This window comes from Schistocerca americana, chromosome 2, assembly GCF_021461395.2.
Source record: "Schistocerca americana isolate TAMUIC-IGC-003095 chromosome 2, iqSchAmer2.1, whole genome shotgun sequence".
Classification (NCBI taxonomy): domain Eukaryota; kingdom Metazoa; phylum Arthropoda; class Insecta; order Orthoptera; family Acrididae; genus Schistocerca; species Schistocerca americana.
In genome coordinates this window covers 1,014,667,703-1,014,687,875 of record NC_060120.1, presented here as the reverse complement: position 1 = coordinate 1,014,687,875, position 20,173 = coordinate 1,014,667,703, and the positions used below count along the sequence as shown (strand labels likewise).

Genomic DNA, 20,173 nt, shown 5'->3' with positions numbered 1-20,173 from the left:
CCCATCTTGGGGTATCAAGGAATAGTTAACTTGGTAATGGAGGAAATGAGTGCGGAAAGAGGCAGAATGAAAAATTGCTGAGACAGACCTAGGCATGAACACTGTAAGGGAGTTCAAATGGACCTAGGTTGCAGCAGTTATACACAGATGAAGAAGTTTGAGGACGATAGAGTAGCAGGGAGCGCTACGTCAAACCAGTCTCGGGCCGAAGACCGCAAAAACAGCTACATACTTGTTACTGAACCGAACTTTTCTAAAAATCTGAAATTATGACTCAAATACGTTTGATCCTTATTCTGAGGAAAGAGTGCTATAGACGCCACAGTTGAGTTTGTGTGTTTACAAGTGGAGTAACTCTTGTCGTATCGACAGATGCCGCCCGGCGTGATGGAGCACTTCGAAACAGCCACCAGGGACCCCGCCTTCTTCCGGCTACACAAGCACATCGACAACCTGTTCTACGAGCACAAGAACCGCCTGCAGCCCTACAGGCGAGAAGAGGTAAGGCTGCCCCCACTTAGTCGTCAGCTCTCCTCCGCACATCACGGGTTGTTTGTAATCCTTCAAATGATCGGATAAAATTTACAGAAGTGGTAATACGAGAAATTGATATTGCAGTTTTTGGAGTATAACTTGATAACAATTGATTTTCTTCGTGTACCAAGTAAGTGTAAATTTGTACTGGCTGGGCTTTGTAAACCTGTCGCCCGTGATCCTAAGCATGCAGTCCTGTTTCACAGCCGAGCCTGTAATTACAGTGAGTTCTTCCTTGTTTATTTTGGTTCTCCTTCCCTGTGTTTGTTTATTTAGCTACGTCATCTAAATTTCAACCTTTAACTCTATCAATTCTGCGTAAAATTTATTCGTGTGGTCCACGACAGCATTTCGTACATTGCAAAATATGAAAGATAACACTTCGCCACAACCTTCAGGACCTGCTGCCACTCTTTGCTCTTTGCGTTTCAGCTGAACTTCCCAGGCGTGCAAGTGGAAGCGGTCAAGGTGGTGGGCACGTGCAAGGCCAGCGTCCCCAACCTGCTGGTCACCTACTTCGACGAGACTCACGTCGATCTCGGCAACGCTGTGGAGTCCGACTACAAGACGGAAGTCAACATCAAGGTGCGTAAACTGAGAGGAGCTGCTGCAGATAGTTGAGCCTGTTTGCCCAACAACAGGCCTTCGATTTTCGGATTCTCTTAGACGATTGAAATGAAAGTGAGCTAAGTTTTCAACAGTGGAGTTATGCAAGCAGAGGAAGGCCCGAACACGTGCAGTAACTTACGTACACTAGCTGAAAGTCGACAGATTTTTTTTTAGGGATTATCTTGCGCGTTAAGGCAAACTATTCTACCCGTTTAGCTTCGACCATTCTGAATATGAATGATACGTACACTGTACTCGTGGATCACCAGAGTCCCATCATAGACCACGGGTCTCCAACCCGCTGCCCGCATGCGGTCCAAGAAGGGAGCGTTTATCAAACGGGCGGTATAAAAAGAAAAATCCCGTTTATATAGAGTTATGAAAGTAATAAAATCTTGTACATGGAAGTTCTAATTAATTTCATCTTGCTTCGTTTAGAGTATAGAGTCATAAATTAATAAATTCTAAATTACTTAAATGTATTAATTGTGTATCGGCATTTCCTTTAACGCGTTGCTAATTTCTCCTGCTGGTGACGCTTGGACAAAACGATACCTGTCAGATGTGGCTGCAGTGCTCAATGCCAGTAAATGATCATTGTTGAACATCTCTTAAACTTAACTTGCAATTTCCCGCCCGGTTAGCCGCGCGGTCTAACGCACGACATTCCGGATTGCGAAGGAACGCCTGGTCCCCGGCACGAATCCGCCCGGCGGACTAGTGTCGAGGTTGGATGGTTTTTAGGCAGTTTTCCATCTTATTCCGCCTCAGCTATACTATGTCGGCGATTGCTGCGCAAACAAGTTCTCCACGTACGTGTACACCACCCCTTACTCTACCACACAAACAGATGGGTTACACTCGTCTGGTGTGAGACGTTCCCTTGGGTATCCACCCGCGGCTGAACACACAATAACCCTGAAAGAGTTTCTAGGCCCCCAGTTAACATACAATACAATACAATAACCTGCAATTTCAATTACAGCGCCTCAGAAATGTTTTGGAGTACTTGGAGAAACAAATTTCGTCTGGTATTTTAAACCGATAAAATTATAGGCAATTATCGAGGCCAGGAAACATTACGTTACACGTGTAAAGCTGTTGTATACACGCACTGTCATCGTATGTTTGACTTAGGGCTGACTGGTTTATGTACCATTTTCTTAATCGTAAGAAGGTACTGTCAGTTCTTGTTCCACCACCTTGCTCTGGCTATTTCAGTTTTTATGGCATTCATTAATGGTGTAGATGTGGGCTCAATGTTACATTTTGCCCCATTATTTAATGACCATTTCAGTACCAAGTCCCGAAAATACTCCTGCTGGACATATTAAAAAAGTATTCTAGACATCCTCGAAGGAAGCAAATCCATCACTTCCCAGTTTATGAACTTCATCAAACACGTGGGATTTGCATGGAAAGCTAATGAGACATATCGGTGCACTTTACACCTGAGCTTCATCCTAACTAGTTCCTCAGTACTATGAGTAAGAGCGTATGAAAGCTGTAAGTATGATCTTATGTGTGTACTGTTCTAGTAGTAATACATATAAGCAGACGTGCTTAGTTCAGTTTCATTTCGCTCACTTCTGCAGTGCTTCAACTTAGTATAAACAGTTCAACTGAGTGGATGGCATCTTGAACGGAGGCCCTACAGATTTCTTTCTCATAGCAGCATCCTCCTGCCCCCAATACGTCCTTAAAAATCACCTGTATGTCCGCTTCAGGAGGATTTTCCTTCTCCATTACGCAACTCGACCTACGCCTCTAAGCGGAGTAGCAGCTATCATCCTAGTGATGTAACCCTTTGGATCGCAGGCTGTGGTGAACCGCCTGAACCACGAACCGTTCCGCTACGTCATCACCGTGAGGTCAGAGCGCGAGGTGAATGGTCTGGTGCGCATCTTCCTGGCGCCTAAGCTCAACTGGTTCGGCCAACAGGTGCCGCTCAAAGACCTCCGCTGGAGCACCATCGAGCTCGACAAGTTCCCCGTCAAGTGTGAGTACCTGCTCTGCCTGCCTGCATAGTTACACAGTGGAGTAATTAGTTCAGAACAACCGCGGCGCCTGCCATTGGCCGTTTCCGTCATTAGCGCAGTTTTGTAATAGGAGAAAAAAATTCTTGAAATTTCTCTATTTGTCTGCAGGTTGTTCTATACGTGTGACGCAAATGGTTAGTCATCATCACTAATTTTTACTAAGTTAACACATTTTCAAGATGATGCATGTGGCAGATTTTGGTTTTTACAATGGGTTATAACAGTCCACTCGTATTAAATTTCTGAGTACGAATAAAACTGATTTGACATATGATAAATTACGCTCTTTACATGACTCTATCTGTTGTCAGTTTTTAATATAGGTAGAGTTTTATTCTTGGAATTGCAGTATTTGAGTACATACTGTTTGACAAATAACCTGTTGATGTTACTCAAATGGTTAGTCATCAAGATAGATTTTTACTGTTTCAACATACTTTGGAGATAAGTACGATTTGTTGATCTAATTACCATTGGTTCAGCAATTCCAGTAACCTATGTCTTCACACTTCTTACTTTTACTGTACGTTAACAGGATAATCTATATTGTGAATGTTTTCTACCTCGTCAGAAAGTTATACAGCGCTGGAAAAGCTTATGGACAGGACATGTAATAACTTGGATGAGCCACAGAATTACAAGATCTCACCTTATCCTGCCACTAACTTTAAGTGCATGACTGTTGTTGCACCATTTTTATGTTAGGTCTCGTTTTTGTTTTATTCTGTAATATAATTTGTACAATACCATAATTTATACAGTGTGACGTTTTCAGTCTTTAAATAGTGATCTGGTCAACTTAGACCTTGATGTATGCTTTCCATTATACCTTTTTCTGTGTGTTAGAATGACATGATTGTTATAAAAATATTAGTGTGCTACATGACGATAGTGGAGATAAGATTTAGCTTTCATTACGTTATTTGTTAGATTTTGTAACTGATTAATGTACGTATCGATATGTCTTCATAGGTATATTTTCAACATAACGAAATCTTTGGGCCGTGATACCAAGTCAATTTGCATTTGTTGTTGTCATCTCATATGACTAGGACGTTTGCCGCACTTGTAAACGCTAAGAATGAGTTTTTCATTTCTTGTTTTACGTGGATTAAAATATTGTGTGTTTTTTGTTTCAGTATTAATGACAAATGAAATGTTTTAAGTGATTTTCGTAAGTATATTATTATGTGATTTCTAGGCACCAATTTGCGTTGTCTTAATGTGGTTCTATAAATTGCAATGTTCTGTTGTTAGGTACCAGATGATGGCTTACGCCCGAAACCGGCATTACTAACAAAATCCAGTTAATGTAGTTCAGTGTCATGAAAAAAGAGGAACGGCAAAAAAAGGGAAGTTATAGAGAGTGAACTATGAGGGAAAAGTAGAAGAAGAAGGGAAAAGAAAGGATTGGAGGAAACTAAAAAGGGGGATGGGTAGGTAAACACAGAGCTATTTACAGGAACATCCGAAATTTAAGAAGATAACTCTATGATAACTGAAGGACCTACAGAAAAATGATACATATCAGTAGGTAGAGCATCTCACGAAATATCGATTCGTAATACGACAACGACGTAGCTACACTAGGCCGCAGACATATCATCTGCTACATATTGTCGCATCAAATTATTTCACGCTTACAGAGAGGTAACTCAGTTAATACATTTCCAAAGCAGACTGTTGCGCCTTCTCGAGCAATTCGCAGCAGCTACTTCAAAGAACTGAACGCACGTCTTGGCGTTTCCGTGTCACAAACGGTACTCAGGACATGTAACGTCAGTAGAATACTTGTAAGTATTCTCTACCCATTGAAATGTGCCTGTCTTTTGTACGTCTTGAACTTTACACATAATCTTCTTCTGAAACACTGGAGGTACTTAACGAATAATCCCGTAGAAGGATTTAATGACGAGATTCGGGCTGGACTGTGATGAGCAACAGAACTATGGTAAATCCACTTGGCACACAGAACTTCATCTCTTGTTATTGGCTACTAGATACAGCTATTTGCATTATTCGAAGTAAGCGATCACAGTGGAACAGAAAAGAGTGTATTTCGTGTGTATTGTTTCATGCTAAGACAATAGTCTAAGATAACAATCGTGACACTCTCTCTTGTTTTTGTTACCACAGTGATAGCAGCACCCCAAGCGGCCAGCAATCAACACTTTTGAATACGACATCGGATAAATGTGAATACTAACATTTATATTGATTTGCAATATAGTTTTTACAATTGGGAGTGTATGTAGTGGCGTAACAATCGACAGTAACTAAAGAATGACACAACATATGTCATTATTTAGATGACTAAGGACCCTGAGAGATACAAAGCAGTTCATTACAAGACAGTTTAATACTATTCTCTTGTAACTTGGAGACATTTACTAAATTACGTCGTTTTCCTTTAATAACAAAAACTTGATCGTATACACCAGAACACTTGACCTTCTGCTGAAAGACGTCGTATATCTACCCAAAAAAGCAGAGTTTTGTTCCCTACACTTTCAGCCAAATCACTGAACGTGGAAAGTATGAAACCTATGTGGAATGTAATATCTACGTTATTTAACGTATCAAATAATCCACTACAACTGCACCTTAAGGGAAAACCAGAGAGCTGTGATAATATATCGTCAAAAATCAGTATAACTGCTTCCTAAGGAAACCTATTGCCCAGTTGTTGCTGAATCTGAGACACAAACGGAACAAAATCTTCAATACATTTACAAAAATATGCCTGTATTAGAAAGTCGAGTGAAGCGTGAGAATGACCGAATCACTGGATTCCACAAAAAATTTTTAAGTGTCAGAGAAAGTGACTATGATAGCAAGAACAGGCACCAGAAATATACGTTTCTCATGCATGAAATATGTTTATAGCCTCTTGCTTTCAGCGGAATAAGCTACAAATATACACAGTATTTCCTCATGAATAGGTTCTAGCTCATGTCACTGAATCAGTGTTACTTGGCTGTTTGTACGTGTATTGAAGATACTTCATCTCTCTTGGTTATTTAGTTACCCACGAGCGCAAAAATATAACAACTATTTCGTTACGTAAATAGAAAATAATTACAAACAAATATTGTCCTTACGACGCATGTGACTTCTTTCTCACCGTTTGGAGCGCTAGTGTCACTCCAGCAGTCAAACCGTAACAATTTTCGAACCAGATAGTGTCGTGACTGTATTGCACTGTGCTAAGACTTCGCATTGAGCGCCAACTAATCACCGAAAAAGGAATTGCGTTACTGTCGCAAGCAATACGACTTGAGACAGTGTACTGTTCCATGTTGTGAACTTGCATTATGAAGAAAGAGGTATTAAGATGAGTGCCTTTTACTTAACTATACCCAATAATTTGAACAACGAATCATTACATATCACTAAGAACTTGCAATTTTAGAAGATTTGGTTAGTTTGGATTTTGAAATTGAAAGCTTGCTGACTTCTTGTTGAAACAGGCAACCAAAGAGTCTCCGACTTAAAATTACTCTTGCCTAAAATATTCAACAATTAACTGAAGCGCGTAAATTGCGATTTTGCTTTATTGGTGCATTCAAATATAGCAAACTAACAAGGAGCGGTAGGTTACGGTGAGGACTAATCAAGAAATGGTCGGAGGTCGGCGGGGGATTGTGCGGGAGGGGGCGGGTGGGGGCGGGTGGGGGCGGTAGCGGACGGCCGGCAGCTTTAAGTCTGCCGCAGGCTCCAACTACTTTAGTCACGCCTGTGCATTTGTATAATTAAACCCAGTGGCATCTTCGCGCCATGGAAGCTTTACTTGAGCTTGCAGAGAGACCACAAAGCGTTAAAATTCCAAATTCGCATTTGGAACGATAGCAATTCGAATCTTCAACCTACTCTCGGACGACAGTACTCCATGGATATCACAGTTGAACAAATGGTTTTTAATGACTGGAACATTATAACGGAAGGGAGAATATTTCAGTACTTTCAAAACTGACGAAAACAAAAGAGTGTCACTCAACACACCGTGGTACACTGTGAGAAAACTTCATTATAAGAATGTAATTTATAGAAAATGATAGGAAAGGAAGAGTAGATAGTCGTTGGTAAAGATACAACTATTACAGGCGACGGCGATATTCTCCCTAAAGTAGGTATAACTAAAAGATACGAAAGAAGAGAAAGAATTGGGTGAGTATGCAACCAAGGGCTTATGATCTTCCGTTGTGTTCACTGCGGTTACTTGCTGGAACATAATAACACGGGAAAAACATTTTTTGCCATTTATTTCACTAATTACTTACTTTTGCGACCTCGGTTTCGAGTTGTCTCACAGTTGTCTAGCATCAGTGGCAAATATGTTATTCTGTATACCAGCATAAACATGTTGTTGTTTTTGTTGTGGTCTTTGGTCCAGAGACTGGTTTGATGCACCTCTCCGTGCTACACTATCCTGTGCAAGTTCCTTAATCTCCGAGTACCTACTGCAACCTACATCCTTCTGAATCTGCTTAGTGTATTCATCTCTTGGTCGCCCTCTACGATTTTTACCCTCCACGCTGCCCTCCAATACTAAATTGGTGATCCCTTGATGCCTTAGATCATGTCCTAACAACCGATTCCTTCTTCTAGTCAAGGTATGCCACTAATTTCCCTTCTCCCTAATTCTATTCAATACCTCCTCATTAGTTATGTGATGTACCCATCTAATCTTCAGCATTCTTCTGTAGCACCACATTTCGAAAGCTTCTATTCTCTTCTGGTCCAAACTATTTATTGTCCACGTTTCACTTCGGTACAACATAGACAAAGCAAATAATTTAAAAATATCCAAGAAAGTAACTGTTGATACGAAACATACAAATAATTAAGTCCTAATTAAAACAGATTACTGGAAAATGCATTGATAGTGGGGCTGGAAAGACAAAATGTGTATTAGCTAATAGGTGGGGTTTGGCAGAATTAGGGAATGGAGACTAACTATAGTCTGTATGATCAGCCAGTACCTGTTCTGGATTGTCCTAGTGATGCCTCTTGATCTCCAGTATTTGAAGCAGAGAGGGTTTTTGTCAGTTGTATTTGAAACGGAAATTATGACGCAGTGTTCTACTTGATCTGCCTTTGTGTACTGCCACACAGATGGTTCATCAAAACTACTATTTTAAAGAGGGCTTTTAGATGATATTGCGAACAATCGTGTTCATGAAAATATTGCTGCTGTACTAAATGTTAATATGTTCATCTTAACTTCAATATTTTCAACATTTACATATACCCTCTCCAGTAACCTGCGCAATTCACTTGTCTGTAATGTACTCGGGGACAATGGAAACCTTTTGTCTCGCTGGCAGCTCATGGCACTGCGGTACTTCACCTCGCTAGCAGTACTCTTTGTCTGTAATGTACTCGCAGACGATGGAAACCTTTTGTCTTGCTGGCAGCTCGTGACACTGCAGTGCTTCACCTCGCTTGCAGTACTCTTTGTCTGTAAATTCAGACAAGGCATTCATATCCTTGTTCTCTTCTTTCTGCTAGTGTTCTCCAACTTGCAGTGTCTCTCGTATCCAATTTTCCATCTTCTTCCATCCTGCCAGTCGTTTTCTTGCATGACCTTGTCCTGCATCGCACACCTCACTTCATCGTTCCAAAGCAGCAAGTATCTTACCCTTTACTGTGTCGTGTAGGTCTCCAGTGCCATATTGTAGAGGACCATCTTTCCTCTGGCTTTCTTCTAAGATGTACATACCAAGTCAGCCGTTATTTTCAATTGTGTCTACAATAACTCTTGTAATTCCCATTTATTCTCGTAGCACTTCATTTCTTATTTTGTCTCTGCTTGTTACCTCACAACTTTGTCTCCAAAACGCCATTTCTGTTGCCTTTAATTTCTACTCATTGACCCTAGAGACTTCCCACAGTTCAGCACCATATAGAGCAGTGCTGTCAACTATAGTGTCGTCTATACTCCTTCTCAAATTTTTTGGCGTTATTTTATTTCAAATAATGGAGTGTACCTGCTTGATTGCTGTGTTGTCACCGCCAGACACCACACTTGCTAGGTGGTAGCATTTAAGTCGGCCGCGGTCCGTTACTATACGTCGGATCCGCGTGTCGCCACTATCAGTGATTGCAGACCGAGCACCGCCACACGGCAGGTCTAGAGAGACTTCCTAGCACTCGCCCCAGTTGTACAACCGTCTTTGCTAGCGATGGTTCACTGACAAAATACGCTCTCATTTGCCGAGACGATAGTTAGCATAGCCTTCAGCTACGTCATTTGCTACGACCTAGCAAGGCGCCATTATCAGTTGCTATTGATATTGTAAATAATGTACAGACAAGAACTACGTTCAACATTAATGGATTAAAGTTAAGTATTCTACCAAGTACCACCTTTTTTCTAAGTTCTAATTACCTTGTCCTGTTCCAGACCTCACGCCAGCCTGCGTGAGCTTAAACGCGTGCCTTTCGGCTTCCTCTCAATTTAGTGGGTTGGTCTCCTGCCAATCCCCAACAATTGCCACCTTTTAAATCGCTATTCTGTGCTTGATTTCCTCGTTGTTTCCACCTCTAGCCAAAATGATTGTCCCTAAATATTTATATGAACGGCTACACTTCACTATAGATCCATCATCCATTACAAGATCCCTTCCTATACCTCCGACAGCCAAGTATTCAGTCTTTGTACAATTAATTTTCATACCCCACTGTTCACAGTCTTCTTTAAGCTTTCTCACCATATTAGAGGTGCTTAAGATACATCACAGGCTCAAATGATAGAGAAAACGTGGCCGTTCAGTTGTTGTATCAGTCTAGTCAGCAGAAACGATGTCGTAGGCCAGTCGGGGAGAGACACCCCGCAGACAAGCCCACCAGACAGCGGAAATGACGTGTGGAACGCAGTGGAAGTGTGATGTATGTGTGTGTGTGTGTGATGTTGCAGTGAGGGTGGGCGAGAACGTGGTGGTCCGCAGCTCTGAAGACTCCTCGGTGACCATCCCAGAGCCGCGCAGCTTCCCAGACCTCGTCAAGGACGTGCAAGCCGCCATGCGGGGAGAGCAGGAGTTCGCCCTAGACAAGGTCAGTCCGGCTACAGAACCTAACTGACCCACAAGTCTCCGACGCGTTCCGCAAAAGCCTAGTGTACGTTTAGACGACAATGGCTGGCTCTGAGCGCTATGGGACTTAACTACTGAGGTCATCAGCCCCCTAGAACTTAGACCTACTTAAACCAAACTAACGTAAGGACATCACACACATCCATGCCCGAGGCAGGATTCGAACCTGCGACCGTAGCGGTCTCGCGGTTCCAGACTGTAGCGCCTAGAACCGCACGGCCACTCCGGCCTTGGACGACAATGCTTGCCGGCACTACCAGCTATGAACTTGTAATTTAACCCCGGTTCGATTCCCGGCGGGGTCAGGGATTTTCTCTGCCTCGTGATGGCTGGGTGTTGTGTGATGTCCTTAGGTTAGTTAGGTTTAAGTAGTTCTAAGTTCTAGGGGACTGATGACCTAAGATGTTAAGTCCCATAGTGCTCAGAGCCATTTGAACCATTTTTTTTTGTAATTTAATTTCTTTTATACCTGCTACATTTCATACGGCATCAAAATTAAACACGTAAAAGCTATCAAAAGGATGATTTTTATTCATACAGATAAGTGATTGTACAGTCTAGTAACGTCATTGAGACTGTTACATACAGTTTACTACTAGTTACCTGTGTAGCTTCTTCAGAGACAAAGCGATATAATTCATGGATTGCGCGTTACATAAAAGAAATTTTGTACCTATAATCGACTAGTTCATAATAATCGTGTCGTAAGTTGTGAACAGAGCGATTATGTTGGTTACCTGGCATGTTGTTTCTAGAGTCGTATCCTACAGCTATCCTTCACTGGCTGGAGCCTCAGATTATGAAAGGTTTCTCATTACAGCTATTCGGCCACCTAAATAAATGTGAGAGTATAGAGTTCATTTTCACCAGGGTTTCCGTAAATTTTCTGGTCCCAGTTTTAAATGTCTTCGCAATAACTTAACGAGGGCGCCCATAAATACGTCAGTTAGAAGATGGCGTTAGTACTAATAATACCTTATGTTACCACTTGTCTCCGCAGGATTCCAACATTTTCCTTCATTTGATTTACCTATTGAAAAGTGGTGTTCAGTCCCTTATCTCGCAGGGTCTCCGTTTTCGTTATATTTATTAAAAGTTAACAAAATCATCACTGACCTGCATGTAGTTAAGAACACAGTTATCTGGAAGAACGTGAAACTGTTTGCCCTCAGTAACAACCAGTCTCTGTTGCAGTTCTTCTGTAGTACTACTCGAGACAAGGCGACAATAAAGACTGTAAAACGTTGTATATATGAGGGTCACTCCAGAAGAAATGCACACTATTTTTGTAAAAATTGAGTTTTTATTCTGCATGTGTGAAAGTTTTACAGTGTGTAGATACATCCTTCCCGCTTGTTTTCAAACTTAGTTTAACCTGTTCCCGTGAGTGGCGCCGTCACAGCATGTCTTCAAGATGGCTGCTGCACTTTACGTTCGTCAGAAGCAAAGTGCTGTCATAGAATTACTATGCTGTGACAACGAGACAGTGGGAAACATCCACAAGAGGTTGAAAAAGGTGTATGGAGATGCTGCTGTCGATTGCAGAACAGTTAATCTGTGGGCAAGCAGGTTACGTGATGAAAGCGTGCACGGCAATATTGAGGATTGTCCTCGCAGCGGCAGGCCTCGTACTGCACACACTCCAGACAATGTGTAGAGAGTTAAGGAATTGGTGACTGCTGACAGACGCACCACAGTGAACGAATTGACACGCTACGTTGGGATAGGGGAAGGAGGTGTTTGCAGAATACGGAAAGTGTTGGCGTTAAAAAGGGTTTGTGCCAGGTGGGTTCCCAGGATGTTGACAGTGGCTCACAAAGAAACAAGAAAAAAGGTATGCAGCGAACTTTTGGAACAGTACGAGAATGGTGGAGATTAATTTCTTGGAAGAATTGTGACAGGTGATGAAACATGGCTCCATCATTTTTCACCAGAGACGAAGAGGCAATAAATGGAGTAGCATCATGCAGATTCACTCAAGGAAAAAACATTCAAAACCAGGCCTTCTGCTGGAAAACTTATGGCTACGGTGTTTTTCGATTCCGAAGGACTCTTGCTTGTGGACATCATGCCAAGTGGAACCACCATAAATTCTGATGCATATGTGACGACACTGAAGAAACTAAGTCGTGTTCTACCACATCGGCAAAGCAGGATGTTTTGCTGTTGCACGACAATGCACGGCCACATATCAGTCAAAAAACTATGGAAGCGATCACAAAACTCGGATGGACAGCACTGAAATACCCGCCTTACAGTCCTGACCTGGCTCCATGTGACTATCATCCCTTTGGGAAACTGAAAGACTCTCTTCGTGGAACAAGGTTTGAAGATGATGACTCCCTTGTGCACCCTGCGAAACAGTGGCTCCAACAGGTTGGTCCAGAATTTTACCGTGCGGGTATACAGGCGCTGGTTCCAAGATGGCGTAAGGCAGTTGAGAGGGATGGAAATTATGTGGAGATATGAAAATATTGTTCCTAAAAGATGTATCTACACACTGTAAAACTTTCAAACATGTAGAACAAAAGATGGATTAAAAAAAAGTAGTGTGCATTTCTTTTGGAATGACCCATGTACTATGAATGCGTGGTGTTCATACATTCGGACATGGACAGCACGTGGACACGGATGGAGCCTTAGGATAGGTGGCTCTAGCTGGGAATGTAGGTCGGCCGAGGGGTGTACCAAGGTAGTCTGCACAATGGAGAGTGTGTCTGGATGGCGCAGTGGTTAACACACCTTCAAGGAGATCCTGGGTTCGAATCACAGTCCGGCATATATGTTTCGACGCTGACTCCGCGTAAAGGCCCGATGCGGCTGACATCATGAATTCCCTTGTGACACTAATAAATCTAATGTTAATGGTCAAGATCTTCGTTCCGTGATTAAAACACTAATTATGCACACATATGCGTGAAATACAATTGCTTCGCTTCTCAGTACTACCTAAAATACGAGAGAGGTTCTTTTTTTCTATCCATGTACTTCGCGCATCTTATTACAGAAATTACTGGTATTTCCTAATACCTTATCCTCTCAGCGTTTCAACTGTTGTTCAGGCTTTTCGTCTGAGCTTTTCCTTGTCGTATATGAGTTTTGCTGTTTCTCTAACGCCCTCAGGGCCAATGTGGCGCAAAAGCATAACCTTCCTCCTTCCTTTTGCTTCAGTAATTCCTATTACTCTGCTTTCTCAGCCAAATTTTCCATTGACGATTTGTTAATTCCAATGAATAAGCTTCCTAATTTGATCGGAAATGAACTGCCCCTTGTCGACAGTCAGATGAGTAAATAACGCAAACTCGTTATTCTGTTGCAGTACCACCGCCACTGTGGGTTCCCACACCGCCTGTTGCTGCCCAAGGGTAAGCAGGAGGGCATGCCCTACCTGCTTTACGTCACCGTCACCGACTACCAGAAGGACGTGGTGAGTATACGTCATAATTAGTCCAACCCACATAGAAAAGCAAGGCAGACACGTATATTAGATACTAGTTACAGATCAACAGATTCATTTGTTGAGAAGTCAGAGATGGAACCAATAAAGAATAAACGGGAATATTGGAAGATCAGGGATCTTGTAGCAGGTGATTGGCCGACACCTCGTAAATGGAGCTGTCATGTGTTCGCTCGTAGTGGAGAGGTACCTTGCTACTAGCAAAAACTGCGCATAAAAATGAGAGAAAAGCAGCTACAAGATTGATATGAAAAGGAATTTTTGTCACGGATGGTTGGGGGAGGAGGAGAGGCAGGGAGAGGGGAGGTCCCGAAAACTTGGGATTTATTGAGGTGGACTCAGTACGACAGTTCCTGTTCGCGTAGCACAAATACTATGACGTGAGATAAAATATCCGTGTTGATATTTTCACTGTTTATTATCGCAGTGCCTTAAACCATAGAGGGAGCGACCTACAATAATAAGGACTGTATAATCAGATGACACTTGTTATGGATCCCAGCGTTTCAATGCAGTACCACCGTCGTAGCTGATATGATTAAGCAGGTATCTGATAGTTGCTTTACTAGATTCACCATGTATTGCACTTTAGGGGTACAACATCGGGAACTCGTTACTTGTCTTCAGAAAGATACGTTGTTTTCGTAGATTAAAACAGAGACGTCGAAACTGAATAGCGTTTCAAAATAAGTTGCTCCTGATATAACATGCATGTCCAAGAGGGTCAACAGCTGCAGCAATTAAAACAAATGTGATAAACTTCCTGCAACCTGTTGTTTACCCTTTGCAAGTGGCTAGACAGTTGCTCTGGCGAAAGTTGTAAATATGTTTTGATTTACAATCTGCCCACTGGCAGCGAGACAGAATCGAGATTCTGTATCTGGAAGCTAATTGAAAAGAAGCCATTAAAAGAATTAAAAGTTCACAGTGCTTTGCGTAAGCTATATCCGCTCTCGGAAAACAGCAGAAAAAATATACTAGGATTTTCTTTGTATTTGGTCTATTTCAATTTCTTGTGACAGTGTCTGTCTGGAACATTCACTTAAGAAAAAAGATATCCATTCATAAAGCTTGTCTGCGTGTGGCTAAGACGGGTTATTGATCACAATTAAATGAGAGAATTAATTCAGTTCACCCATACCAGTTCGATGTCATTACTTCCGCGGAAACCAATTTCCTCGCCATTGTTTACCTGCGTTTGCGCTTCGGGAGAAACAAAAGGCCATTGCTCATAATTTTCTGTGTTGTCTGCTTCTTTACATTTTAGACGCTGGAGTTGTACAAAAGAGTAATTACGCTTTATTGCAGTAAATACTCATTGTTTGAATGTTTTCAGTCCAGTGTGACACCAATTTAACAAACTAAAGATTTAAAAATGGATACTGTCACTGAAGATGTAAAGTCAACAACGTAATGTGCCATTTATGACAGGTCTTTCCACACGACATGACATGAGAGGCTGCGTGTGATAAGAGATAGAAAAATATGTTCGCTATCAGAGAAAGAAATGGTAAGAATTAAATAAATTTCAGCAATTAATATTTTTCCTATTCGTGTCATCTTCGAAGCACTTACATCTCCTCTGCCTTCGACCCGGCTTTTATTACGAATGATATAATAAATCAAGAAATATCGGTGATTAAATCTATATTAAGTATATGTACTACATCCAATGAAATAAATTACATCCATGGAACATGAAACTGTGCCGTGTACAGCATATTATTTTTAAAAAACGTAAAGGGCTATTCGTGCTCTTGTCTTTACATAAAGTTATCAGCAGCTGTCATTTCTTTATGATGGCCGCACAGAAAGCATTTTTATTAATTTTTTGCATATCCGTCTCGTTTGTTGTTATCCGTATACGAGCAGATTGCCGCAATGTACCACTACAATAAACACCAGGTCTTTAAAACCTATGACCTTATATTCTATTCTGCAGTGTTTTACTTGTCTATAATTTCGGAAAGTCGTTATCCAAATCGCGGGACTAATTTTAACGAGTATTTTTAAAAGTTTGAGCAACACACTGTGCCTTTTTTCTAAATGTATTTCACTGGTCACGGATTTAATAACTAACAAAGCAAAGGATTATAATCCAATTCAGTTTGTGTTATTCTAACTTCGCCGAAGACTATACTACAAATATTATGAACACCAGCAGGCATTACCATGACCCGTATTCAAATCCTCTGCATATTTCTCAGGTCTCTGCGATTTCCCTCAAAAGAGACTACAGCAAAACTCATCTCTCATCCCTCCCAAGGGATGCACACTGAAATACGACCTGCTTCCGTTATGAATAATGTTATTTATTGTCAGCCCTTGTTTGTTGTTACTCTGCTACCACCAACTGCGTGGACGAGGACATCATATTATCAAATTTTATGATGAGGGAGAAAATATTGTCGACGAATAACGTTCTGCAGCTGTTCTCTCCCGTTGTTGCTCTGTTATAGCGGCGTAAGTGGCCGATGTAACTATTCGGTCTGGTTTGGTAACAGGTGAAATGTTGCCAATGTAATTTGGCAGATAAATGAAACACTTGCTGGAATCTTACATCACAACGCAGATGGATTGAGGCGGACACAAATAACGGAAACGGTAGCAGCAATAATAGAAAAAATTGTACTATTCCATGAAAAGTAGATCAAGAGAGATGCATGACGGGCTGTTGCTTTAATGTGAAAACACTGGCAACAACAGAAGTGAGAGAAGAGTGAAAGAACGAAACGTGACCGATTGAGAAACGAAAAGAGAACTAAACTTAATTGGGAGGATATAGAAGCATTAGCTTTACTGCTTGAAAGAGATAAACTGCCTACTTACGTTAATTTTGAGACAAAATTATAGGAAATTGATCGTAGAAAGCACTTCAGCTTCTTCTTAAATGTAACGGGGCAGTGAATACTGTGGCGATGTTTTTTCCAGAGGCGGATTGTTGCAACGAAGAAGCAGTTTGTACATGTTCTTGTTTTACTCGTATGTATGGGTGCAGCGGGGTTACAAGATAAACGAGACACTGTGTTCCGATAATAATGAAATGACAGATACTTAATCTCTGACGCGATGTAATGGCGTGCGCGCGAACTCAGGGCCGATAAAGTAGACGTGGTGTATGATAGTCATGTGACTTGTCTCCGGGTGAAATCATCCTAATTGGCCGTATGAAGCACTGATAATTGTTATAGTTAGTTTTAATCTTCTATAACTTACAATTCTAGCGCTGTGGGATTACATCGCAATAGTGGAAGTTCGGCGGGACGGGTGATTCCAAAAGGATATGGACCACACAGCCTGTGTAAATGTACCCCGAAACTTCTGGCGGAGACGGGAGGGGGGGTAGGGGGGGGGAGAGGGGGGGGGGGGCTAGAGGTAAACGGAAATCTTCCTGCACGGTATTTTATCCTCAATTGGGAAGCTGATCCAAAGAAACACCCAGTGCTCTTGTGACTTTCTGATACGGTATTGTGATACCGTCGAGAAGAACAGGAGGAAGTTGTTTGTGGACTATTTTTTGAGGAAGTACCAAAATGTCTACGAACTTCTTCGCATTTAGCTTAAGGCATAGGTTTTGTCTCATTTGACTATTGAAGACAGACCATCATTCATCAGGACAATTGAAATATTTATATCTTCAGGTCTAGTAAATCCGGAGGTCGTCGGCAGAGGAAATTTACCGGAGGACAGAACTGACGAGATGTCATTGAAATACATGGAGAACAGTACAGGACGTAAAACTGACCACTCTGGCACTCCTGAGAGAACCTGCTCCGTGGAAGACGTTTCGTTCCCACAAGCAACACGCTACTGTCTTTTTCGAAAGAAGTTTTCAGACCACTTCAGTGCACTATCTAAAAATTTAATTTTTAATTTGTTTATTAATTTCCTGAACAATATGCCAAAATTGACGGTAGCAAAAGCGTAACAGAAAACCAACAGTGTCAATATCGTGACTCCCCGACTCTTCATTGCGAATCCCATGTCACTAGTTACCTTAATAACCAATTCTCTCCTCTCTCTCCGTCCGAACAGGCCTTGGAAGGCCCAACGGTACCGACCGGCCGCCGTGTCATCCTCAGCCCACAGTCGTCACTGGGTACGGATATGGAGGGGCATGTGGTCAGCACACGACTCTCCTGGTCGTATGTTAGTTTGCGAGACCGGAGCCGCTACCTCTCAATCAAGTATCTCCTCGGTTTGCCTCACAAGGGCTGAGTGCACCCCGCTTGCCAACAGCGCTCGGCAGACCGGATGGTCACCCAACCAAGTGCTATCCCAGCCCGACAGCGCTGAACTTCGGTGATCTGACGGGAACCGGTGTTGCCACTGCGGCAAGGCCTTTGGCTTCAATAACTGTTTAGGCTGTAGTAATTATGAATCGTAATCATATTTGTCAGAAAAGTTATTAAGTATGTAGCCATTGCCTAGTCGACTATATATTCCAGGGCTTCGGATTTAGGGGATGAGAAGCTAATGTCCCATGAAGCTGTTCCTATGAGGATTGAGACAATATGCTAGCGAGGTCCGTGATATGTTGTCCCAACCCTGAAACCTCACATACTAAGTACATGAACCAACCATTTTTGTGTTCTTCCTTAGGTTGACGACAAGATGACTCCTGATGACATCGAGAGCCTGACCTCCCTCAGCTACTGCGGAGTGCTGGAAGGCAAGATACCCGACCGCAGGCCGCTCGGTTTCCCCTTCGACCGCAGAATCGAGTCTGTCGATGAATTCATGACACCCAACTCCAAAGTCATCGAGATCACCATCAAGAACGCCAAGTAGCAAGTTATGCCCACCTGAGAACCAGACATGCCCACCGGACTCGAACAGAACAACACAGTTAACAGCTTCAGCAACTAGAGCCATCGTGGTGCCTGCAGTCGACGACCAAATCCACCGAAACACATCATAAAGTCGATGAACTGTACAGCATTTGGTGGGCAGACAATAGCTGTCAACAGAGAATCTCATTTGTATTTTATTAACGATACAGTTACACCCAGGCAAGAATAAATGTGCGTGAGTTGTAGATATCTGCTCTTAACATATGGTCTGTCGAATGTAAATGAAGATATCACAAGACCATAGTTTGTTGCCTACGCTGTAACATGTGTTTTCTTCTTACGTAATTGAATAAATAAATCTCTCTCAAGCAAAATTGTTGTTAATTCATTTTGTCATTCGTACCATTTTTTTTCTTCGCTCCAGAGAAAGACGATGAGCACTTTGTTATTTACCAGTGCAAATGATCATAAAATGCTCCTATAACAACAGTTACTGCAGTAGCAGTGATTCATGTTGAATGTTACTTAAGTTCCTTCTGGTCCATTGATGAATGAATGGGAAATTTTCATGTTTCACAAACTATACACATTAATTGACATCCTAACTGGACACTCGTCATGCAAACAAAACACGGACAGACGTCACTGATCTCTTTGACTTCCAAAAGTAACTTCAAAACTGACTCGTCGCAGCATCTCTGCATCACTTTATGAAGAATTTTACCAATCTCTTCCAAAACAAAACATTATTACTTTTGTACAATTTTGATGTTACAATTAAAATTTATAAAACACAAAGAAACTTGTGTTACAGCCGAATAAGGTATAAAAGACAACATTCAATGACAATCTTTTATAGTAATATCTTTAGTTTTCCATAAGAAAATCATTCTGAACTTTAATTACAATAATGTTTCTCGTATTATTTTAGTTACGTAATTGATTACAGTTTGGATTTGGTTACTAATATTTAATGGTAGTACAGAGCTCGTGCTTTATCCGGTTATATACATAAAATGCACAAAAAGGCCTCAAATTCTGGAAACCGGAAAACTGTGAGATGCAAACAATTGGAGAATTAATTAGAAATGTAAATACAAGGAATATTAATTACAGAGGGAGACATAAAAGCAAATAACAAATGAAAGTACATCATTTGCTAATAACTTTTAAGCTGTTTCTCAAGATAGTATGGTCTTCTGTTACTGGATATTTAGATTACCATTTTGTTAATTAGAAGCATTGATTTTTCATGCTAACGTCTCTGCAGTGTCTACTTTTTTATTTATAAGGACATATTACTTCAATTTCTTTATTAGTTATTTAATGTAGTATATGTACATAATTTTTTCAATGACAACAATCCACCGATAATTACGACAACGCACGTCCTTCCAGAACATTCCACAGGCCATCGCAACGAATATCAAGTTTTTCATCAAATAGGACAGAATTATATATATATATATATATATATATATATATATATATATATATATATATATATATATATAGTGTTACAAAAAGGTACGGCCAAACTTTCAGGAAACATTCCTCACACACAAATAAAGAAAAAATGTTATGTGGACATGTGTCCGGAAACGCTTAATTTCCATGTTAGAGCTCATTTTAGTTTCGTCAGTATGT

At 41.3% G+C, this 20,173-nt stretch overlaps 1 protein-coding gene and 1 pseudogene across 1 annotated transcript in view; one reads left to right on the top strand and one right to left on the bottom strand.

Annotated features, from left to right (window-relative positions):
* LOC124596217 (hemocyanin-like) overlaps positions 1-18,754 on the top strand; it is a 51,945-nt gene extending 33,191 nt beyond the window's left edge. Inside the window, exons 7-12 of the mRNA XM_047135271.1 lie at positions 373-501; positions 967-1,119; positions 2,962-3,142; positions 10,102-10,238; positions 13,596-13,703; positions 18,336-18,754. Of these exons, the coding sequence (XP_046991227.1) occupies positions 373-501; positions 967-1,119; positions 2,962-3,142; positions 10,102-10,238; positions 13,596-13,703; positions 18,336-18,524 (897 nt within the window). The 3' untranslated portion in view covers positions 18,525-18,754. The remainder of the gene's footprint in view (positions 1-372; positions 502-966; positions 1,120-2,961; positions 3,143-10,101; positions 10,239-13,595; positions 13,704-18,335) is intronic.
* On the bottom strand, positions 17,964-18,081 carry LOC124597183 (annotated as a pseudogene).
* Positions 18,755-20,173: the final 1,419 nt, after the last annotated feature.